The 24128-nt window shown below is 40.6% G+C and overlaps 10 protein-coding genes and 1 non-coding gene across 11 annotated transcripts; 4 read left to right on the top strand and 7 right to left on the bottom strand.

Annotated features, from left to right (window-relative positions):
* Positions 1-161: 161 nt before the first annotated feature.
* YSC83 (Ysc83p) lies at positions 162-1343 on the bottom strand (the record flags this gene model as incomplete). Its single annotated transcript, XM_003645216.1, has 1 exon — positions 162-1343. The coding sequence occupies one exon, from the start codon at positions 1341-1343 to the stop codon at positions 162-164; it is 1182 nt and encodes a 393-aa protein (XP_003645264.1).
* A 220-nt stretch (positions 1344-1563) lies between these two features.
* Ecym_2747 (SYLF and SH3 domain-containing protein) lies at positions 1564-3124 on the top strand (the record flags this gene model as incomplete). Its single annotated transcript, XM_003645215.1, has 2 exons — positions 1564-1610; positions 1813-3124. The coding sequence occupies 2 exons, from the start codon at positions 1564-1566 to the stop codon at positions 3122-3124; spliced, it is 1359 nt and encodes a 452-aa protein (XP_003645263.1).
* A 339-nt stretch (positions 3125-3463) lies between these two features.
* Positions 3464-5509, bottom strand: Ecym_2746 (uncharacterized protein; the record flags this gene model as incomplete). Its single annotated transcript, XM_003645214.1, has 1 exon — positions 3464-5509. The coding sequence occupies one exon, from the start codon at positions 5507-5509 to the stop codon at positions 3464-3466; it is 2046 nt and encodes a 681-aa protein (XP_003645262.1).
* Positions 5510-6429: 920 nt separating this feature from the next.
* Ecym_2745 lies at positions 6430-6501 on the bottom strand. The gene has a single exon. It is a non-coding gene; the product is annotated as a tRNA-Gln (tRNA).
* Positions 6502-8545: 2044 nt separating this feature from the next.
* Positions 8546-10252, top strand: SAT4 (serine/threonine protein kinase SAT4; the record flags this gene model as incomplete). Its single annotated transcript, XM_003645213.1, has 1 exon — positions 8546-10252. One exon carries the CDS (start codon positions 8546-8548, stop codon positions 10250-10252), a length of 1707 nt encoding a protein of 568 aa, XP_003645261.1.
* Positions 10253-11096: 844 nt separating this feature from the next.
* Ecym_2743 (uncharacterized protein) lies at positions 11097-14831 on the bottom strand (the record flags this gene model as incomplete). The annotated part of the gene is made up of 1 exon (XM_003645212.1): positions 11097-14831. The coding sequence occupies one exon, from the start codon at positions 14829-14831 to the stop codon at positions 11097-11099; it is 3735 nt and encodes a 1244-aa protein (XP_003645260.1).
* A 1354-nt stretch (positions 14832-16185) lies between these two features.
* Positions 16186-16983, bottom strand: RVS161 (amphiphysin-like protein RVS161; the record flags this gene model as incomplete). Its single annotated transcript, XM_003645211.1, has 1 exon — positions 16186-16983. One exon carries the CDS (start codon positions 16981-16983, stop codon positions 16186-16188), a length of 798 nt encoding a protein of 265 aa, XP_003645259.1.
* A 470-nt stretch (positions 16984-17453) lies between these two features.
* Ecym_2741 (acetate uptake transporter family protein) lies at positions 17454-18392 on the bottom strand (the record flags this gene model as incomplete). Its single annotated transcript, XM_003645210.1, has 1 exon — positions 17454-18392. One exon carries the CDS (start codon positions 18390-18392, stop codon positions 17454-17456), a length of 939 nt encoding a protein of 312 aa, XP_003645258.1.
* A 558-nt stretch (positions 18393-18950) lies between these two features.
* Ecym_2740 (uncharacterized protein) lies at positions 18951-19487 on the top strand (the record flags this gene model as incomplete). The annotated part of the gene is made up of 1 exon (XM_003645209.1): positions 18951-19487. The coding sequence occupies one exon, from the start codon at positions 18951-18953 to the stop codon at positions 19485-19487; it is 537 nt and encodes a 178-aa protein (XP_003645257.1).
* Positions 19488-20330: 843 nt separating this feature from the next.
* On the top strand, positions 20331-22934 carry OPT2 (Opt2p; the record flags this gene model as incomplete). Its single annotated transcript, XM_003645208.1, has 1 exon — positions 20331-22934. One exon carries the CDS (start codon positions 20331-20333, stop codon positions 22932-22934), a length of 2604 nt encoding a protein of 867 aa, XP_003645256.1.
* A 110-nt stretch (positions 22935-23044) lies between these two features.
* Positions 23045-23992, bottom strand: RPC34 (DNA-directed RNA polymerase III subunit C34; the record flags this gene model as incomplete). The annotated part of the gene is made up of 1 exon (XM_003645207.1): positions 23045-23992. One exon carries the CDS (start codon positions 23990-23992, stop codon positions 23045-23047), a length of 948 nt encoding a protein of 315 aa, XP_003645255.1.
* Between the last annotated feature and the right edge of the window lie 136 nt (positions 23993-24128).

The following is a 24128-nucleotide window of genomic DNA, read 5'->3' as shown; positions in this document are numbered from 1 at the left end:
CAATTTTTTATACATAAAAATTTAGCCTTATAAAATTTTGGTATAACTAGTAGGAACTAAACAGAGTGATGACACGATAGCGGTACAAATAATACATAGTAAAAAGAATAAAAAACCATGGTCTCCATACTCAGATAATACACCTATGTATTTTGTATGAATCAAAGGAGTTCCAATAACCAGACGGGAGCTAAATTTTTAAACCAACACGCTATCCGGGATCCTTTCCCACAGTACAACACACTGCCTAGAACCCACCTCTTAAAACGGAACCAGATATGACCTTTTGATATCAACAACTCATAGATCGGTTCGCATAATGAAGTAGTTATATGTTCACCGTTAATTGTCAAATATTTATAATTCGATGCATTGCCTGCCACATTCAAAATACCCAAATGACACTGGTAGACATCCGCAAGATGCCCACACTCATTCTTCATGACATTATACAAAGTTTCCATCATTGAAGAAATAAGGAATTCTAAGGAGTGGTATTGAATATTCAAATTTTTCGACAACGAGGGATTAAATATAATAACCTGCAGCTTGTCTCTGTAAGCATTATTGAACTGGGGTAACAGGTTGGTTATAACCCTCCAAATATTGACAAAGTTAACACCAAACTCATCGCTCAATTGGGCCGAGGTTATGTTAGTAAATATACCAGATGTATAAAAACATACATTAGGAACCACAAGAATACCCCTTAAATGCTTGTTTTCCTGCTGCAAAAATTCCATAAATTGCGATAGGCATTCTGTAGAAGAAGTTATATGGAACAATCCATCTTCTTTATCCCATGGAGAAGGAACTTTTTCATACTCCTCCTCCTCTAAACCTTGGTGCTTATTCTGCTTGGTAGTACAAATAAACACAATAAATCCCCGTCTATATAAATCGTAAACCAAAGATCTCGTAATAGGGTCTGACATCTCTCCAACTACAAGTACCACTTCTCTATCATTCTCGATGTGCGTACCTAACTCGGGGATAACAAACTTATTCACAGCAAATAATAAAACCCCCAAAGCTGTGACCCCAAGCCCAAATCTAACAACCCGATTTTGAGAAATACCAACAACCTTCTCAAACACGAAACCATGATACCTCTCAAATGCATCCGGAGCCGCCGTTCCACTCAATTCTCTGATGACTCTGTCTACATCCATTACCCCTTCTCCATTTCCTTTATTCCCCTTAATAGCGATCTCCTTCCATGCATCTTTCGTAAATGCATAAACATAACTAGCGGACTCCGCTGCACTTACTCCTACTTCCTCTATCGTCTGCCTGGCCTTGTCGTAAGCATCAAAGCAAGCATTTAACCACCAATCTGACATTGTACCGCTCTAACTTTGGTCTTTATTCACCCAAATATCGAGTTACTAAGCCCCTAGACGAATTCTTTTGATCTGGTAATGGGGTTTTTTATTTTTCGAAAATGCCTAAAGAACGCCCCTATAAAAAATACATTAGTTTACCAAACTCTTGCAATTCCTGTGATGAACACCGATTAAGAACGGATTTAGAATCAATAAATCGGTTAACAGTGGATCTAAAATGGGTATCAATAATCCCGTTCCAAGATCGTTAAAAAATGAGACTAAGTATGTGCATCTATGGGTATAAAGTATTTTGAGTCCGGTAATCGCTGTTGAAGAAACTGTTATAAAAGTAAAATATAACGAGGAGGTTTTATAACGGCGGAGGATTGGAGGTGAAGTGTCTCCGACAGATCAGCATGTCGCATTATATTACAGGACTTTTTGGTTTTTATTGAGAGTACTGACGGGGATTATTTGACATTAGGAAGGCAGCTAAGGTGTTAGCGTCGTTTGTTAAGCCTAACCAGGTGCTTGGGACCGATGAGGTGATTCCACCTCATATTCTCAAAAATGCCAAGGGGCTTGCTATTATAACTGTTCTAAAGGCAGGGTTTTTGTTCAGTGGTAGGGCTGGTTCCGGAGTGATTGTTGCTAGGCTTCCAGATGGTGGGTGGAGTCCACCGTCAGCGATTGCTATGGCAGGAGCGGGGGCAGGTGGTATGGTTGGTGTCGAGTTGACCGACTTTGTTTTTATTTTGAATACAGCCGATGCGGTCAAGTCGTTTTCGCAAGCTGGGTCTATTACTTTAGGTGGTAATATTTCTGTTGCTGCAGGGCCTCTGGGGAGGAATGCTGAAGCTGCGGCCACTGCATCCTTAAGTGGTGTTGCGGCTATATTTTCATACTCTAAGACTAAAGGTTTATTTGCGGGGGTATCCGTCGAAGGTTCTATAATAATAGAACGAAGGGATGCTAACCGAAAGTTCTACGGTGCTTCTTGTACCACTAAAGCGATACTTTCTGGTCTCGTCAATGCTCCTCCGAGTGTTGATCCGCTATTCCGAGTACTTCGAGCGCGAGCATTTAATCCACGGAAGCCTGACGGTGCCTCTGTTGATGGTACCGACAGCTACACTGAAGACTACTATGGTGATGTTCCATCAAACTTTGAATCGAATGATCAGGAATCTTCGAGCGCTGACAGAAGACAAAGAGGACTTAGAAGTACTTCCAACTACCATTCTGGTAGTCGTGACAATTATCGTGAGTATGACGATTATGGGTTACCTACAAATCGTAATGCCTCTGGTAGAAATAATAGCCCAGGCTATGACGGATATTTGGATGATGACGATAGCAGTGACTACTTTACTAGGGGAACTACTTCAACTAGGATTAAAAATAATTCAGGTTCTCGCCAAAAGGCTTCATCTAGGGGGGTTGATGACGAATACAGCGCCGATATAAGTGCATTATCGGGAAGGTTTCAGAACTCTAGTAAACCCAACGATTCAATCGCACCATCTAGGCCAACCTCAGAGAAACCAGATTTTGGTCTACTAAATACAGGAAGTAAAGGATCACACTCGGCCTCTATTCGTGACCGTCCTTCTTCTGGAACTCCAAAAGCAGTAGCATTATATACCTTCAAAGGAGAACAAGATGGTGATTTACCATTTAGAACTGGTGATGTTATCGCAATATTGAAAAAGTCTAATTCCCAAGATGATTGGTGGACAGGTAGGGTCAATGGTCAAGAAGGTATATTTCCTGCTAACTACGTCGAACTTGTTTAACGGTCGTCAATCTTAGTTCTATAGTAGTTGACACGCTGTTTGATTAATAATTATTCCTTTCAAGGAATGTACTTCTAGCGGAAATCTTTCGTGTAGGAGAAACAGATTGTGAATATATTGTTTTAGTTCATAGAAGCAATATTTTTTATTTTTTATGTTTTTTTGATGACTTTCTAAAATTACCTAAAAAATAGCTATAACGGTTTTTTTCTGTCCGTCAAAGGGGAAATTAAGATCTCAAAGTTAAAACGTAATATGACCAATATAGGTTATAATTTCTGATTAACCATGAGTTCAGCTTTCCTTCCTCTTTGCTTATTAAAAAAAAAAAATGTCTATCTACCTCCCTTCTAGCCCCAATTGAGCAATTGATTCTTCCACCTGCTCTTGGAATTGTCTCTCAAAGTAGTTGTGGTTTTGTTTCATTAATAGCACCCTTGTGATGGCTTCAACCCTATTCTGATAGAAGACTTCTAGAATATACTTGCTTATTATGCTTAGATTCTGCTCTCTCGTAGCCAATGGGAATTTCAAGAAGTCAATGTATCTTCTCACTTCCTTTTTTAAGGCTACCAAAGTTTCCTTTGCATTTGGGTCTTTAACGACTGCTTTTACATTCATCGGAGCCATCAATACTTGCTGCTGTAGCAATTTATTTTTCAGAGGGTTATAGCCTCTATATTCTGGAGCAGGAGCTCTGTAGATGTATGGTTCTCTACGGATGTTAACCGGAGTTGTTGCCTTTTTATGACTTTGTTGTAACTTTAAATGAGAGGCCGTTGGAACGGTAGTGACTGCGGTATTGATGGGTTTAGCTTCTTTGGACGGTTTCCATGAAGCTTTCACAGTTGAGTCGCCTAGCAACTTATCATTTAATAATTCGAATAATCTATTGGCGTCGTTTCTCGTCTGACACTGAACAAATCCGGAGAAAGTCAGAGTGTCCTCGTCATAGAAACGAATGGATATTCTCTTAGTCTTGATTCTTTCCTCCGCACAGAAACATTGTAAAAATTGCTCGCTACAGATAGAACTCAAACTGCTTAGATATACTGTTAGCTTGTAAGATGAATTGTGTTGTGATGAGCTTCCTTCAGAGTCTGCAGATTTAATTGAACCACCAGTGTTTCCAGTTCCTGCGTTAGCTGCATCAATGTCAGATTGAAAGTTTTTTTGTGCCCTAGATAGTTCAATGGTCCTGCCTAATAATTGACTATGGTTTAAACTATCAATAGCATCTTGTGCATCGCTTCCTTTCTTAAATGTAATGAAAGCCCATGCAGAATTTAGTTTCGAAACATTGGACGTGAAAATAGACTTCACGGGACCAATTTGAGAAAAATAGTCTAGTAATAAATCTGAATCCGAGTTCAATGGCAAATTCTTTATGAAGACAGCATTTGGATGAGGACCCTTCATTTTGGAACCGGAAGGGATTTCTTGATTATTATCCATGACTAGGCTCTCCTTTACTAGCGTCATATCCTCTAATCTTGCCTTTCTCTTTTCAAATTCAGGTGACTTTCTAACGTTTCTATCAAAATGGATACCACACAAAATGTTATTACCATAGAATTGCTTCCCATTATATTCTGCAATTGCCTGCTTAGCTGAAGAATCCTTCTCAAAGTAAACAAATCCAATATTTTTTCTCCTATCTAATTTACACGAGAGAATCTTGCCATACTTTTTAAACGCATCATAGAATACTCTTGTTGTTAGCGCCAAGTTCTCCAAGGGTAAATTAGAAAAGAAAACATTCGTACCAATATTTTTACGGTAGAAAGAATTTCTCAACGAGGGCATAATCCTCACCTCTCTGCCAAAAATTGGAATATAGTTAAACTCTTCGATAACCCTCTCAGCATCCTCTTCATTTGAAAAATTCAAGTAGCCATATCCAAGTGACTTTTTGGTATTGGAATCAATGCAAATCTTAGCAGAGACAAAAGAGTCAAACTTGTTGAATGTATCCCTTAGATTCTTTTCAGTGACTTTTTCATCCAAGTCACCAATGAATAATGCTACCAATTTTTTGCTAGTTAATGTTGGAGAGTCCTTCGATCTGCCTAACTTGACAATGTCAGTTCCATCGGTACCTGAAGAACTTGTCGATTGAGATGAAATAGATCTGCTTTCGTTTTTTTCGACTTTGGCAACGTCAGTCGTAAACCCTTCCTCATCCTTATTGTCTTCATCGTCTTCGTCATCATCTTCTTCACCTGGCAATACATCATGGTTATTGATAGTGATTTTAACATGCTTTACAATATTGTTGGCAATACTGTGATGAGGCATGGATTTATCTTGAATGTTAGACTGCCGCTGAACATTCAAAGAAATTGAGTTCAACGGAGTCGCAGAATTGGCCTCAGATGATGTCATTGTCTATATCTATATTGTTTTGTCCCTCTTTTTTCTTAACTAAGAAACAAATTTGAATAATGAAGTGATAAGAAATTTGAAGGTAATTAATACCGTTAGTTGTTAGTACTTTATATGGTTAAATATTTTGATTGATTAGTTGATTGATTGATTGATTGATTGATTGATCACTGTTTTTTTTGTAGATTTTTCCTCTATATGTATTTGCTTTTGTCAATCTAGTTTTGAATTATTTGAGGAGAAAGACGTCTAATTCCGTTGTATATTGGTTGATGTTTGGTATAGATATTAACTACCCTTCGTATTCTTGGACCACTCTTCTTAGATACTGCCTGATTCTAGATCCAGGGAGTTCAGAGGTGAGCGATACAGGTGTTCAATTGTAATCGAATGTATCCTTTATATACTGTTTTATCATTAGGGAGATTGAACGAAAACGTCTGAACTGACAGATCGCTGACACAAAAAATCATGCAGTCATCGCGACGGAAATCTGACATCGCACCCGACCGTAAATGAAAGAGCCTCTACCAGCCCTCAAGAGCTACAAAAATGTTAAATGAATCGCCCTCTGAAATCCTATTGATCTATACGTAAGAGAAATTATCCGTTTTGTGACGGTTTCTTTTCGCAAAAATTCCTTCGGACTTTTTCATTAGACGTTGAGACTGACGGATGAGAGGAAAAATGGATCAATATTATTGCCCAAGAGATATTTAAAAAAGTGCGCCCCCCACTTTAGATCTTAAAAGCTGGAAAGAGGAGGTAAATATTCAAATTATGCAGCTGAGCGTAAAATATTGTTTTGTGTAACCTACTTTGTTGGCCTTTTGTTAGCACTGGAAACAACGTTCTGGGGTAAGCTAACACAAGACATCACATCGCTCGAGGAAAACCTTCCATGACGAGGGGGAGAAACAAGGTCCTACCCGGATTCGAACCGGGGTTGTTCGGATCAGAACCGAAAGTGATAACCACTACACTATAGGACCATACGTTGCAAACAACAACAGGAGTCCAGGTTTAATGGTAATATAGAAGGTGTGGAGGGTTACGTGTAACACGTGACGCTACTTGTAAATGTGATGGCAGGAGGAGAGGTATTAGTTAACCAAGTTTAAGAGGAATGCGCAAACTGACTGCATATAGGTTCTTTGAAATAACAGGGAACATTCTGGTTTCGCTAGCCAGGTCTACTCTTGTGCATACCACAAGCTTCTGTGTCGAGCCCTTTGGAATTCTCAGGTAGCGCCGTATGTGGAAATAACGTCTTTTTATATTATCTAGCGCTATAGAACATGAAGATATCAAGTGGGCTGCTAATAGTTCAACACAAATAAACAGGTGCTTACACTACCTGTGCACAAATAGGTAAGCCAACACTACGTGCTACGTAAGTTCCAAGCTCCCCAGCTCGTAGCAGGCCCATATGAAACCATACAATTCTTGTTTTTCTAAAGGAACAATTGCAAAAATTGGACTCGCTGCGATGGACTGTTGCCACTCTAGGATGCAGTCCTAGAAACACACATTAATCAGATATTAGTACACAAATAGGAGTACAAAGGAATAAGGTTGCATGCTGCAGTACCTGTGAAAAAGGAAGGAACAAGAAATATACAGAAATTCTGCCGCTTAATTGTCCTGCTAACAATAATCAGGTCTGGTAAATTTCTTTATTACTTCTGAATCTCGTAACCTTAATCAAGAAACACAATATGAAAAGAATATCAACGCAAGCAAGACATGATAATAACGGCTTCAGCAGTCTCTCAGTAACCTACCGATTGTGCTACTTGGATTCTGATGCAGGAGCCAAAAGCTTAGCACCAACAAGCCAGTAAAAAGAGAACACAGCCATACGATAATCCACAGCCAACCCAGTTGGTTAGCCCTACAGAGCCCCTCGCACACCCCCGCCCTCCCAACTAACATCGCCATTATCTCGCTGCTACTGTGCCTTCGACCTGTAATAGGAAATCCGTGTACACTATAAATCGCCCTCGAACCGGACATTATACGTGTTTTGTACTCGAGCATCCAATTCGCCCTTCACCTACCTGGCAGTTACACGATCTCGGTTGGTCAATCCATACACATCTACGTCATTCACACAACACGGCAACAATGACGGAAGGAACCAGATGTAAAAACTTAACTATGCAAACCAATGCTACCGATCACTCACAAGCACCGATTAAAATTTCAGCACAAAAATTCCATCCAGCAAAATTCACCTGCTTCCCTGACCACCCTCTTTTTTCTTTTATCCCATCCCACGCCTCCTCCCTCATCGCTACATCCATGTCCACCTCTATATACACATCCACACAGACATATACGCTACATGCCTACGTAACTTGCTCCTTTACTCCTTTGGTCATGTGATGTTATGTACCTTGCCCAACCTAAAAACACTCTCACATCCAGAAGAAAGTAAAAATGACCCACACGCCTCCCAACACAAGCCAGCCAGCCTACTTCTGCCCCTGCTTCTTCTCATTTTGGTCCTTTTGTAAAGAGTTTAGTATATAATTTGTACTAAAAGCCTACTTAGCAGATCATCGCAAAAAACGAAAACTAAAAAAAATTTCGATTTTGGACAATTCTAGCCAAGAAACCCAATCAAATTGAATAATTTATTGATTGTGGATCACCCCATAAGGTAAGAAGTCGAAAAAGTAGGTATATAACGAGGAATTGGGATTCAGCAAGGTTCTGGCAAGAGTTAGGGACAGTTTGGAGTTTCTTTCTGAAGACAGGGAGGAAGGAAGGCTTTGCTTTCATTTTTTGATATTTTCGTGGGATAAATTAATTGTTTGTTTACTGTACATTTTATACAGCAGGCATCAAAAAGAAGTTGGTATTAATAATATTTGAGAGGGTGCGTGTTATTTTAATTTAAAGAGGTTTTAGGTGAGCAAAGAGGGACACACGCGGCCAGATAGACCACCACGAGACTCAGAGAGAGGATAATAAGATACTCATAATATATATACATATATTACCGAGAAGAAAAATAGGACGACATTTTGGATGGGTTCTGGTTCTACTGTTTCTGTTCCCAAGGCACATAAGCCTAAGAAATATGGTCTGCCTTCAAAATTTGGAAAGCTATTTGGTGGTCACTCTTCGTCCTCAAAGTCGTCTCCTACTCCCAAGGAACTACGAAATTCCTCTTCTGTGAATTCGTCGGTTACACTTTCATTATCGCAATCTTCACATTCAGACGCCTCCTCCTCCTGTTCCTCTTCTTCTTCATCGAAGTCGATAGCATGGCCTGTTTCGCCTCCGATGTCGTTGGGATGTGGCGGTACTGCTGTTGGTTCGAAGCGGGTTGCTACTAATGGAATAGTAATGGACGATCGCAATTCGGTTGCTTCTTCTACTTCGCATTCTGATTCTATTGCCAGCATCCGAGTGGTGAGTCCAAATAACTCGAATAGGTCGTCACCTATTCAGGGGTTGACGCCCTCTGCGTCCGTGCCAAACCCTGCTGCCCCATTGGGTCGATTTGTGGTTCACGAGGAAGGTCATCATGAACACATATTGAAGAACACAAAACGGCAAGAAAAGCTATCTTCGATGATTAAGAACATGTTGGGGGCTCAAAAACTACGAGGAGAGGCAAAATCAGCTGTTCCGGACATCCTCCTGGGTACCACGGGGAATTCGAAAAAGCCTGGCAATGCTGCGAGTAGTGGTGACCTACCGACGTTGTTCTCGGGATTAATGAAACAATTTAGCGCTGTGGATTCTACTGATCCGTTTAGCGGAGCCACTCAAGGCCCTAAGAATTGCCATTATCCGCAAGCAAATAATGGAGAAAACGACGGAAAGGAGTATGACGTTGCGCCAACAAAGGATTTTCCCTCGTTTGCCGAGAAGTACGGACGTTGCCAGGAGGTAATTGGCAAGGGGGCATTTGGAGTTGTAAGAATTTGCCACAAGAAGGGTTTCAATGGAGAGGAGACTTTGTATGCAGTTAAAGAATTCAAAAAGAGACCATCAGAGAACCCAGAAAAGTATTCTCGTAGATTAACATCCGAATTTTGTATTTCTTCCTCTTTGAAGCACCCAAACATCATTGAAACACTTGATTTATTCCAAGATGCAAAAGGTGATTATTGCGAGGTCATGGAATATTGTTCCGGTGGAGACTTGTTCACGTTAATTATCGCAGCTGGAAAATTGGAATACATGGAGGCGGATTGTTTCTTCAAGCAAATGATTCGGGGCGTTGTGTACATGCATGACATGGGTGTTTGCCATAGGGATTTAAAACCAGAAAACTTGATTTTAACTTCAAAAGGGTTGCTTAAAATTACTGACTTTGGCAATGGGGAGTGTTTTCGGATGGCCTGGGAGAAGGACATACATCTAAGTGGCGGTGTTTGTGGATCAAGTCCCTATATTGCCCCAGAGGAATATACCCATGAGGAATTTGACCCCCGCCCAGTGGATATATGGGCATGTGGTACTATTTATATGGCTATGCGGACTGGCAGGCAGCTCTGGAGAACTGCTCAAAAGGAGGATGAATTTTACGCACGGTATTTAAAGGGAAGGAAAGACGAAGGTGGCTATGAACCAATTGAACAGTTGAAACGAGCAAGATGTAGAAATGTCATATATTCAATCTTGGATCCTGTACCGAGCAGAAGGATTAACGGACGCCAAATCTTGAATAGTGAATGGGGTAGGGAAATCAAATGCTGTACTGATGGTGCCCTTTTAAAATGACTTACTAAATATATTACACGGTCATCCTCGTAGGATCTCCCCGTTCCCTCTACCATTTATTATCAATAACTGTATATGGCCTATCATGCAAAGTTATATCAAACAAAAGACATATAGACATAAGAAAAGATTTTGTATCCATACCATATCACAAGCTCCACAGACACGCATTCTTTAACTATACCACAGTATTCCATATAGGGTTATCAGAAGTTTGCCAGGGTTTGGAAGTTCATGTAAGTAATCGCTTTAATGCTAGCCATCGATTTGATGGGTGAAAAAGAAAGGCTTGCAGATGTCTTAAGGTATAAGGGGAACACTGGCATACTGTTCGATATTTTTAATTTTTTTTTGGATGTTCTTTCTCCATTTGTAAACTAAAATTATAACATAAGAAATACCTCTTCCCGCTTATACATGAGAAATGTGTTTATAGAGATCTGGCTTAAGCTTCAGAGTAATTAAATTCTCTGAAAATGTAATATTATATGAAAACTTATTATTTAATACGCTCAAAGAAAATGTTGCATGCCAACCCATATAGAAATCCAGTAAATTTAGGTAAATTGATTCTCAGAAAGAAAAATCGTCACATCATAAGGGCAGATTCATAAATATTTACAGTAGTAATATATACAGTGGCAGGGGAAAAAGTTAATCTACCGCTTTTTTGAGCTTCAAAAAGATTAACTGCGAATTTTATGGATCGTCATGCTTTGCCCTAATTGAAATGGTATTCTGTAAGGGATATTTTGCCTTAATTCGCATATGGTAGAAAGGTTATGTTTTCACTTTGTTTCAAAACACTAATACTAATATTGTAGTTTTCAATGATCACAAGCAACTACTTATTAGTGCCTGTAAAAACAACATCAAATTTTGTATAGTCAGCTGAAACATATGTTTTTCTATTATTTAGCCTGTCTCTTCTTCTCTTATTAACATATTTTAGGCCGGAGTTTTCTTCATTGGAGCCTGCACCATCAGTCGACAAGATCAGTTCCTCTTTACCCAAGTAGAACATTTTCATAATGTTGCCAAAACCAACAACGATAGACTTAGCACCAAATTTTCTAATGGGCCCTATATGATTTACTAACAGACCATTTAATCCTGCAGGAATTTCGTGGAAAACAACCTTTCCATTTATATTCATAGTCCATCCCTCCCATAGTTCATGAATCTTAAATGAGTTTATATGGTGAAAAATTTCCTTCTGTCTATTAGCACCGGAGGTTCGTCTCCTTTGTAATGTACCTGTTACTGCAGATGCAACGGAACTAGACCTAGACATGGAGGTAGACCCTTTGGGAACAGATTCCATAGCTTCAAGCTTACGTCTAATTCCAATGACCATATTATTGTCTGTGACATTCCAATCTTCAATGTTTAGTAACAAATGTTTCTTTTCTGTCACTGACTCTAGACCTAAGCAACGAATTTCTCTAGGGTCACGTTCAACACGCAAACATATGCTATTTTTGGTTTTACTTTCCAATTGGAAAGTATGCATTACCAAAGAGTTACTATGTTGCTCAGTATAAGCAATTGAGAATGATGCAACGGAAGCACTACCACAAAACTTACAGTGTGTAGGCTGATCATGGAATATTCGCAAAGTAGAAGGTTTAAAATCTCCAATCTCAAAATCACGAATAAAAGTGCCAGTCTGGGCGTCTATCAATTCAAGTCGATTGCCCCGAGTACGCCCAATAATACCAACAAATGGAACCAAGAGTATTGTATAATCAGTTTCAAGAGTCGGAACACATGGCATGTTGAAATGTGGACGATTATTTTTAGTTTGACAATCAGGAGTCATCATTCCAGACATATTTCTTTGAATTACTAGTTTTTTTATTCGCCAGATATTGTCGACAACAGTAGACACAAATAGCTCGCCATTTGCATCGCATATGATAAGTCGATCGTTTACTCTAGGTGAAATTAACTTCGTACATGATCTTAGAGGCGTCATAGCGCCTTCCAATATCTCAACCCTTAAATTTCCATCAGAGTTAACGATATTTATGTTCCCATCATTTGTAACAAAAACAAATTCGTCCTCCCCAAAATGCTCATAATTTGGGTTTTCATAACTAGAATCAACTCCACTTGTAGTACCAGTACCAATAGATGCGACAGATTTAGCACTACTACGTCTGCTTAATGCATTACGATTCGAGATGATACCTGCCACCGCACCTGATGAAATTCCAGAATCAGGTATGCTTCTCAGCAGTCTTCTTTTAACGAACGCAGGAAGAGTTCTGGTTCTAAAAAAGCCTTCCAAGGGTATGACCCCATTATCTAGCTTATGTGACCATAAAAAAGACATCAAAGATCGTGACCAGCAAGTCATGCCACCGAGATTGCTAAAAAATGCAATGTTGTTACCACTGTTAGAAATAAAGACTGAGAGAATCGGCCAAAACCTTCGATCTAACGGTATAAGTTTAGGTTTGGGCATTGGTTCAGCCAAAGGTGACCAAATGAGGACTTTATGATCCATTCCAATAGAAACAATGAATGGTGATTGAGAAGTGATAATTTTAGTAATATCGAGGTCATGCCCGAATTCAGCTAGCTCCTTTATTTGGAAGACACTAACACCGGAGCTGCAATCAAGACTCAAGTCAGTCTCAGTTTTAGATGATCTAGCATTTTTCAAAGCTAATAATGAATAGGAGGAACTTCCTGTACTTTTGACCATTTTGGGAATAGAATATACTGGATGCTCACTTTCTGACTGGTGTGATAACATTTGTAGAATTAATAAAGTCAAGGAGGCTACTAATACTAAAAACACCAGGAACTCAAAAAAGTAGTGACCCTCAAACTTGTAGGACGATAACATAGTCGACTCAAACAGTTGTGAAACATTATGCAGTTTGGAGGAAGCCAAGTTCGTTGAATTGATGACATCTTTGACAACAAAAATAGGATGTTCAACCGCTAACGTGAAAATAATATTTTTGATTTTGCTACCAGCGTCATCATTTGAGGTTGACAACAGAAACTGCATTACTTGCTGGGCAACGAAATTCCGGTCAAATATAATTCTCGGATATGGCATAGTAAAACTCAAGAAGTTAGAAAATCGACCATTGAACATCTTGTAAAGTAAAGAGGATGAAGAGCGCACAAAGCTAAAACGGATGTTCAAAAAGAGCATATATCCTCCTAGGATGATCAAAGGCTTAGAGAGCCACAAGATGCCCAGAATCGGTGTTGCATGAACAAAATACGAAACTGAATTTGCAAGCGATACCTTGGAACAAACATCATCGAGGGAGACATCAAGGTTTTCGTAATTATCCTGTAGGAATAAAATATCCTTCAAATTAAAACGCCTATGATCAACAGTTAAAATAGCTGTGAAAAAAGTAGTAGTCAAAATGAAATTGCAAAACAAAGCAATGACCACGAAAAAAGTCGTCTTTCTACTGAATGGAAGCAGAAACACAACAGCGCATATGCTTAATATGAGGCAGTTAAAGGACTTAATATGAGATGCTATTGTAGATTCAATAAAGCTTTTTTGTGGACTGGAATCTTCTAATAGTTCTGGAGACTTTATTTGCCCATGCCAATCGTCCATTGGAAGTAACGATAGCGTAGTTCCATTGGTAGAGTTGATCAAATTAACTATGCTAGTGAGTGAAATCACAATGACTGGTATATAAAACAGAAACCATAACACATTATCGTCATTTGACTTGTAAAAAAGTGCTGTAATCGTTCTTGATGCTGCTATAACTAAGGTGAGCTGACAAACCACCGCGATCGAAATTCCCACGCAGGACTTAATATGGCGCAATGAGGACATAGAATAGATGAAATAACCAATCAGGGCTGCATATATTGCCACAATCCAGAAATAGTCAATAACAGTCAGAGGCACCACCAAGAAGCGTAGCAGTTCCCGCTGTTTGCCATAATTCATAGAATCAAGCTCGTCAAAAATATAAAAATGTGTGATGTTCGAAAAAGACTTCAAGGCCTTGAGATTTCTGCTTAGGCTGAAATTATCGTTACGCTTTGCTGCTAGATCATTTGGCGCTAACAATACGGTAGCAATACCCCGAGCAGACACGATGTAACCATTCAATCTAGTGGCACCTAACAAAAGGTTTTGGGGCAAATCTCGCAATTTTTTATTTACGGTGTACATTGGCCGTTTATCTGCGCGCAACAGATCTAAGGAGTTATCCCACATATCAAAAGCTGAACGCACTGATAAAACATTCGAAGGATGAATGTCCTGCAATAACCGCTGTTGAAATGCGAACGCCTCCACAAGGATTGTTTTGTTCAATATGTTCGAGCCATCATTAGGCTGGATCAAAATCTGCGTGAAGGAGACATTGGCAGCAGACGTATCCTCAACGTAGCATAATTCAGTTCTCGAAAAGTAATACTGATTAGTACTGCCATTAAATGAACTTAGCATAAGAATTGGGTACGCCAACATAAACAAAAACACCAACGGACAAGCTATATATAGCTTCGGTTTTATTAGTACCTGTATAAAGAAGCCCAGAAACCGTTCTTTTGGATGCCAATTAAAAATGCTCATCAGGATACGCAGCGCTTAGAGTTCCGGAATTAGATGCAGGAGAAGTTGAATTAGACGGATATTATAATGGGTAGTACTAGTAGTGCTGTATTATACCAGGGGAAAGAGCAGATATTCCTTACGCATAAAACACACAACAGTCAAACACACACACACACACGAAGTGACAGTATTATAAATTCAGTAATATCCGAATCTCTGCACCAGAATATAATTTAGTTTCTCCCGAGAAAATAATAACTGAACAAAATATATTAACAAATGACAAAAAAAGACAGACCTGGAAGGATGGAATAGGATGCAACAATGAATACAACCTATAGATAAGTAGTATGGATGGGCCTTAAGTTCCTAATATGTTATATTGTAATCCTTATGTTACCTTGTGATTCTCCCTATGTCGAAAAAAAGGAATGCCTTCTCAAGACTTATGTCCGTGCTGTATGCGTATTCGTCGTATTCGTGGAGCCTGTTGCGTGCACCTCTGTGACTGTATATCTTTGAGTTCGTATATATATATTTGTGGGTGTGCCTTGTGTGATTCGATTTGACTTGCCGTTTTGTATATTGCTAGTAGTCCTCCTCTCTAATCTTGTATTGGCGAGAGTGTATATGTGTATGATCTATGTGTAGTATTATAGTACACCAACAAAACCTGATACTCGCAACTTTATTTTATCCTTTTTCTATAACCAAATAATTTTTAAAGAAAATTATGAATGCCAGTTGACTACTTTTTAACTTTAACCTATGCGAACTGATTAAATAGCACCCAAACTTAAAATCGCCTATTTACTTTTCATTTGCCAATGATCTATTGGTGATTAATACTGAGTCTAATCGATCATCACCATTTTTATTTTCATTTTTAAGTTTCCCGCTTTTATCCCGACTTTTTTCGTTGGTCTTGTCTCCTAAATATTCGGGGCCAATATGCTCCCCACCACTACGTAATGGATTCATTAAAGACAGTCAGACATTCATTCACTACTGCTCACTTGAAGTTATCTAAAAAAAAGTTGCATGCGATCTATATATGTCATGTTTTTGTGTAATAGTAGTATACAGATTACTCATGCGCAGGGGTTCCTTTTCCATTTAAGAGAGATGCGGAGCTACAGTTGTGCGGCTACATCAGCCATAATAATCAAATGTTGGACGGCACACATACCTCTTGCACGGAAAAACAGCAATAGTGCTCTTTCTAACAGGGAAACGCCTGTGTCGCCGCTGTTCCCACCGAGGACCCCTCACGAGAGAGGCCTCTCTCTGAAACCCCCATGAAACCTCTACAAAAAAAAAATTAAAAGGGTTATGCATTTGTGAAGTGAGTCCTTGTGGCAGAAGGCTATTATTATTTGTAACCAAGAGCGCAGATGTTTAGGTTTGACATTTGCTGAAGCAACTGTTCAATACGTTCATCTAACACACCATTGGCGTAGTCATCGCGCGATTGCTGATCCAAATACTGCTGAATCTGTGCTAAACGGGTGTAGCCTTCGGTACAGAAACGTAACTGAATTTTCACCAGAGCTTCAAAACTAGGGTCATAATAGGGTACACGCAAAGCCACCAACTGTGGCAATTCAGTCTTGAGCTGATCATTCAAGTTTTCAAAAACCTCCTTCGCCAAGGCCAACTCCTTTTCCGCACGAGGGAGCTTCGTAGCATCCTTCGCAGGCTTGTCAACTAACCGCCGCACCTTGGCCTTGGCCGCATCATAATCTTGTTTCTTGTGATCACGCTTCTTAATGGCGCCCTCAATCTCATCGAAATACATAGAAAACTTGGAAATTGGATCCAAAACAGTCTCCCGGAATGGGCCATCCAACTGCTTCACCGTCTCAGAATCAAAATCACGAACACATTGCAAATAATAATTACCTACGTTGTAACCACTTCCACTGGACGACTTAGAATCATCGTACAGATTAGAAATAACCTCCGCAATAGTCACCTGCGAAGCTGTAACCGCCCTCAAAGAATCCAAATACCCTTTGGCCTCCTTCTGCAAGTCTTTACCCGCCTTCTCAAGAACTCTATACCGCCTCTCCTCTATGTCGTACTCTTTATCCACCGTCTTGTCCACATTCTTAATAATCACACTGTTACCAGCCCTATTAATGGCCTTCTTAAAGCCCTCCCAAGACATCTTGTTTTTATTTCTGACCTTGCACTGCTATCTATCCCACTGTAGCTTCTGTTATTGCCAGCGACACCAATGGTTTATAAAAAAGGGGAACCCAATAGTTTAAAACAAAAAACCTCTTTTTTTCTTAGAAAAAAACAACAGAGATCAAACCCAATATAGTTTATAGTCTTCCAGAAGGATACACACACTCAACAGCACCGCCTATCTATCCTGAAAATATAGAGTAGAACCTGAATATATGTCGTTGTATTCAGCCTGTCTGCATACTTGTAAAACTTCAAAAGGCATTTTATTATTTTTCTGTATAAAAAAACAAAATGCGGGTTATATAGTTCGGAGACTGAGGAGCCGTATATAGGTATTCAACAGACGTGTTCCACATATGCATCATGTTGCACGAAACACATTTCGGGATGACATGAAACAATTCTGTCACATGACTATGTCACGTGACCCAGAATGCCCCGTCTTCACCTCCAGGACCAGCTCTTCCCAACACCAGGTAGCGACACCGTACTAAAACGGACGTAGGAGTTTTCCTTGGTAGCCAATCCTGCAAGTGCATTGTACCATGCAATGATCGCAACAATGACCCCTACCACACCGCCAGCATGGCGGAGACCAGCGCTCCACTTAAACTCTGATGCCGCGAGGAGCACAAAGGTAACTCCTAACAAAAGAAATAGTGCAAAAAAGCTTAGGGAAGACTTCATGGTGCAGATTGTAAGCATAAAAGTGAAAATGGCCCAAGCCAACAAGTAGATGCCCAGCGCGTTACGGAACTGATCATAGTCAGCGACATCGCTACCCCCGGAGGTTGGGATATAGGAACTTATGATCCCAAACCATGGCAAATTAATTGCAGCATACGATAGCCAGAAGCCTCCGTATGAAGAAAGGGCGACCGCACCGAAGGTGTTGCCCACCACCATTTCCCACATACCAGCCAATAGTTGAATCAATCCTCCGTAGAAGAAGGCCAGCCCGACGACCACACCGGGCAACTCCACACCCGCTGCATTACAATTGTACAAAGACAATACAAATGTTGTCAAGGCGAAGGCAGAAAGACCCAATGGCGAAGGATTGGCAAATTGACGAGTGGCAACAGGTGCTAAACCTGCATTTAGCGGAGCCCCGAATGCCTCGTACAAATCGGACTTCAAGAATTTTTGTTGCCCGAGATAAATGTACTCATCATGTGCACCGGAAGTCCGAACTTTTTCAACTTTAGCCTGGTCATCATCATAGTCATTTAGAAGACCGGTACTGTAAGCGTTGGGAGTAATCGTAGAAGCGGCTGTAGTGGGTGGCAAGGCTCGAGATCTTTGCTGTCGCTGGTTTTCCAAGTCGCCATTACCTTCCTCTTGCCCCCGTCTTACTGCTGCTGCATCATCAAAAATGGACATGCTGCCTTTTTTTTACCCACGCCGTAGTGACTCTTATCTTAAAAGATATGTTATTAGTGTTACTATTATTATTAGTACAAAGACTATCGCCAGCTGCTTTTGTGTTTTGTAAACGACAAAAAAGACCTTAGCGACTCTCTGTGTAGCTCCCGGTTACTGCTGTCAATCCCACCTTTCTGCGTGATAACGAGGAACCTTTTTTCAGTTTTGTGTTTCACAATTTCACTTTCTGGCTTTGCTTTCCAGAATGAGGAACCTGGTGATGAATTAATTAATGATTGTATATCGGCAACCCTCCGTTACTTATCAACGCTATCTTACGGTTTCTCAGATAGAAATCGTAGTGATCTTGGTGAGTAGCTTCGCCAAACGCAAATCCAGTCGTCCAAACAAACTAGTCAAATATATAGTACATATATCAATGGGGATGCATCCCCAAGTGGGAGCAGATGCCTTCCAAAATACGTGGCCAATGGAAACCCAACATGCCTATAATGCATGGTCGTAGCTCGATTGCTTGCGCATGACACTAAGTGTTGTGTCCTCTCAATATAGGCGATGCCTTCGGCAGCATCTGGGCAGCCAGATGCTGCCCAGATGCTGCAACGCATCGCATATTCGTACGTCTTGGGCGACCCGCCTCCAACCACTCTCCAACGGCTCTCCATAGGGAGAGTCATCTTCCCTGGAGCGTCAGGCCACACTCCACATCCCCTTCTCGTCCTCGCTGTCCTGCTCTTGCACTCGCCCACGTCTCCGCTGGCACCCGATGCCCTTCGCTTAGGTAACACTGGTTCAACAAGTCACGGGACATTAACTATCCACCCACACACAAATCCTGCCTTGCGTCTGCGCACATTCCCAGGCCGCTCGCTCAAAAGGCCTGTGGACGGAAAGAGAAGCGTTCCTTCCCATGGCAGTATGGACGTAACTGCGAAGACCGAGAGCTCTTCGAGTCGATGTGGAGTCGCCTTTGTTATCTCAGTGCCCAAGGCACACAATTTGCGGAGACTGCAGCTTAGCGAACCAGTGGGCGGACGGGAACGGACTATCTCTGTTTCAGAAAGACTCGAAGAGACAGTAAGCGCGTGGTGAGACAAAGTTAAGGTTTTTTAAGATAAGCGAAAGCAAACTAGATTGCTCCTTATTTCATTCAATGTGCTATATTGCCTCCTGTTATCAGTAATTTGTTGTAGTGGGAGCAGCTTTGTTTCTCTCCAGTGCCCTTCGAAGGGCAGCCGGCTGGCAACAGCAGCGATAATTGTAGCAACTTCAATGTCGATTTCGATTGCAATCGAAATCGACATTGAAATTTACTATTGCATATTGCATACTGTGTATTGTTTAAATCGATCTTCTAAGCATCCGCTCGTTCGGGTTGTATATGTGCATGTAAGTGCGTTTAGACGTGATTCCTGTGGGGGATTATGCAGGATTGTCCAATTAGTTTTGCCGTTTGTATGTATGTTCTTTCTATGCAGGACTGACTGGGCGCTAGTGATAAAGTCCCACAATTAAAAAGAATGCGGGAAGATTACTGCAGGTAGACTACCCAGTTAGACGGGAAAGTAAATTAAAATATGTGGCCATAAAGTAATGGAGCCGATTCTACGGAACAATGATATCGTAGATAAGCTTTGAATACTGCTACAAGGAGGACGGGGGGGGGGGAATCTGTTGGTGAGGATATATATATGTGACTTTCCATGACGGTGAATGTGGCCAATAATGCTGGCAGGACAGACAACAAACAGTATTTGAGCTAGTTTGTGGTAGGATTCACTATTATTTACTACCACCGGCTCTAGGGGTTAACGAGAATTGAGAAACGTATATCGTGTTGTGAGTTATAATTATCGAGCCTTTTATATTTTAGCAGCGTGCGTTTTGTTCGAAGAGATTAGTTAATTTTGTTTGACGTTTTTAGACTGTCCCGAAATGTCAGAAAAATATGGCATGGAAAAGACCAACGGTCAGTTGAGTGAGAAGGATTCAAAGACCTACGGGTTGCGTGATGAGGTGGTGGAGGCGGAGTCCTTCGAGGCTTTGGCTTCAGGTGAGTTGCTCTATTTTGTTATGCGGAAAATGGGTTACCAGAATATGGAACACGAGGAAATTCCCTCATCGGTGTCATTTATTGCGTCGAAGGTTACCAACCTATCTGTAGATGATGCGGTAAACATACTCAGAAAGGCTGTTCTTGAGTATCGTGACGATCCCAATATTCCAGCTGATGAATACGAGATTATAATGCGTTTCGAGGATTCTAGTTATTACCCTTCAGGCGAGGTAGACCAGTTAGAGGTGCGTATGATTGCCGCCTTGATTAGGTACCATTCTCCCTATACAGAGGTGCGTTCCATGGTAAGTCCTACCGATGATCCAAGTATCCCAATTGAGACTTTCCGTGCATATTTTATTGCGACTTTTTGGTCGGTTGTTGGATCTGGGTTTAACGAGTTTTTCCGTCATAGACAGGTGCCAATTAGTATCGAGACTGCTGCAGTGCAGTTGTTGATATGTCCTATCGGGAAGCTGTGGGCTAATAAGGTCCCTTTGTGGGGATTCACGGTTAGGGGACGTAGGTTTGCTATAAACGTGCCTGAACCTTGGTCTGAGAAAGAACAGATGTTCGCTACTTTGTTATACTCTATCACTCTTGGAAGTTTCTATTCGAGTTTTAACATTCTGACAATGAAAAAGTATTACAATGACGACGTGTCATATCTTTTCCAGCTTTTATTGTCAATATCATTGCAGTTTATGGGGTTCGGTTTTGCTGGTGTGTTGCGGAGATTTGTAGTTTACCCTGCAAAAGCTGTCTGGCCGTCTTGTCTTCCTTCAATTGCGGTTAACAAAGCATTGCTTAGCCGCAAAGATAAGAGCGGCGGTCTCTCTATACAGAATTTCTTTTACATTAGTCTTGGTGTTCTGTTTGCTTATAACTGGATCCCTACGGTACTTGCTGGATTTCTGGCAAATTTTAATTGGATGACCTGGCTTGCTCCTAATAACTTTAACTTGGCTGCTATAACTGGTGGTTCTACTGGTCTAGCCTACAACCCATTACCATCTTTCGATCTTAATGCAATCGCATATTTCACCCCGTTGGTTACACCTTTCTTCGCATATTCCCATATATATATTGGTGCAGTCATCGCGTCTCTGGTGGTTATAGCTCTGTACTATTCCAATTACATGGAGTCCCAATACTTACCTGTCTTCTCACAAAGTCTCTACACAAACAAGGCCACGAAATATAATATTAGTGAGATTCTGGTGGACTACAAGGTCGACGAGGCAAAGTACCAGACATACTCTCCACCTTACTATAGTGCAGGAGTATTGGTCTCCTATGGATCTTTCTTGTGTTTCTATACAATGGTATTTGGCTTCGCCATTATTGATGAGTTCCGTGTATTATATGAAGCCTTCAGGGATTGGTTCTTTGCTTTGCTGTCTCTGCGGCATAAGAAATCTTGGATAGATATGTGGGCATCTGACTATCATGTATTGAGTGAGTTTGACGATGCACACTCTAGGTTAATGAGAAATTACAAGGAAGTTCCAGATTGGTGGTTCTTTGTCGTCCTAGTCGTGGCAATAGCTTTCGCCATTATAGTCATAGAATGTTTCAATTCACAAACACCGCTGTGGTTGCTATTTCTGTCGATAGGTCTGAACTTTATCTTCCTTATTCCATTAACTACCTTGCATGCTAGAACAACCTTCACTGCGGGCCTGAATTTATTGGTTGAAATGATTGTGGGATATATTCTACCGGGAAACCCATATGCCTTAATGCTTATTAAGGCTTTTGGTTATAACATCGATGGACAGGCTGATAACTATATCTCTAACATGAAGGTGGCTCACTACTGTAAAATTTCTCCTGTAGCTTTATTTCGTGGCCAGTTGGTGATGGTTTTTATTCAGATATTTGTTAACCTTTTCGTGGTAAACTGGCAATTCAGTAATATATCGGGCTTTTGCGATGAGCACCAACCAGCCAAATTCAGTTGTCCTGATATACGTACATACTACAATGCTTCTGTTATGTGGGGTGCGATGGGGCCCCAGAAGATCTTCACCAAAGTATACCCTCAATTAAAGTGGTGCTGGGCTATTGGTGCTGTGATTGGTGTAGGTTGTGCTCTGTGGAAGAAGTATGGTAAGTTTTACCCACGGAGTTTTAACCCTATTCTGATCATTATTGGCATGTTATCGTTTTCTCCACCGTATAATATGGTGTACTTTACTCCAGGCTTCATTGTTAATTTTATATCCCAATTTTACATGAAGCGCTACCGTTTGCGTATCTGGGAGAAGTACAATTACGTTCTGGAAGGTGCTTTAAAATGCGGCCTGGTATTCTCTTCTTTGGTTATTTTTGCTGCGATACAATATAATGATTATCAATTGAATTGGTGGGGTAACAGTGTTCCTGAGACGTCGGTCTATGAGCGTACCTATATTTCCAAGTTGAATGTCTCTTTAACCGAAAAGGGCTATTTTGGACCGGACCCCGGCAACTTCCCTTAGTCTTAGTCGCTTAAATGATATATTGCAGCTCCAGTATTTAGTTATAGCTGATCAGTGTACAGAACGTTATGTACTGTTTTAAGATGCGAAAGATACATTTACTAGGGGTTTCACAGGGTCCACTCGTCAATGTAGACGGCTTCTTTATCGCCTGCGGAAGGTGCAATCGAGTTATAATAGTCAAATATAGAGAAATCCTCGTTGTCATCTTTGGTAGAGTTAAAAGGATCACTGATTGGTTGTGCCATTTGTAGCACGCTTTGAAGCGTGACGCGATAACAGTCGAATGCAACCTTTTCTAACTTATCATCATATACCAATACTTCACATAGAGAACGAATATCAGGTTTAGACAGATCAACAGTGGAAACCCGAGCGCCACTGATGAATTCTAGAATCTCATCTGTAGTAGAATAGTTTTTAACATTATGTGTATAAAGCAATTCTTTGCCTCGACTGCCATTAAAGTTATTGAACCCATTCGGGTATGTACGTTCCGATGTATGGCGCCACACAATAGTCAGCAAGCTGTTAATAAATTCTACATCTAGCTCACTATCAGTGAACCATGGGCCACCTGTGACGTCTATAGATGGCTGTAGATTGTATAACATGTAGATTTTTCTGGTAGGGTACTTCACACTTTTCACAGACTTCACATACCGCTGAGATTCCAAAGATTTTAGACATTTTAAAACGACGTGCTGATGTAAATTCGTTTTAGCCTTAATAGTCTTGGTCCAAATACCCTCTCTCCCGCTTGCTTCGATATATGAATACACTAGAGACTCATCAGAACTCATTCCGGATTTCTTCTGTGCTTCCGAAACATGAACAGCCTGAAACTTGAGTTCGTTATTCTGCTTCACAAGTCGAATAAGATTCTTATCCAAGAGCTCCTGTACATATGCCATGAGATTGCTTAAAGAAGTAGAGCCGATTATGGACTGTAGTTCCTGTTGAGAGAACAGCTTACCCGCTTCTTGGGCAATCATCTTGCCATGCAACTCCTGAGCAATATCAGAAAGTTTGATACCGTTTTCTAGTAGCCCATTCATGACTGCACTATTAACTATAGTATATTAAGGTCCAGATCTATCGTAACTGTTGCCGGACTAGTAGAGCTATTTCTGTCTCATCGAGATGAGACTTTAAATTTTTCAACCCAGCAAGGTACGCACTCATCACTTTACC

This window comes from Eremothecium cymbalariae, chromosome 2 (genome assembly GCF_000235365.1).
Source record: "Eremothecium cymbalariae DBVPG#7215 chromosome 2, complete sequence".
Lineage (NCBI taxonomy): Eukaryota > Fungi > Ascomycota > Saccharomycetes > Saccharomycetales > Saccharomycetaceae > Eremothecium > Eremothecium cymbalariae.
Note: the sequence above shows the minus strand (reverse complement) of the source record. Positions and strands in the feature narration are given on the sequence as shown.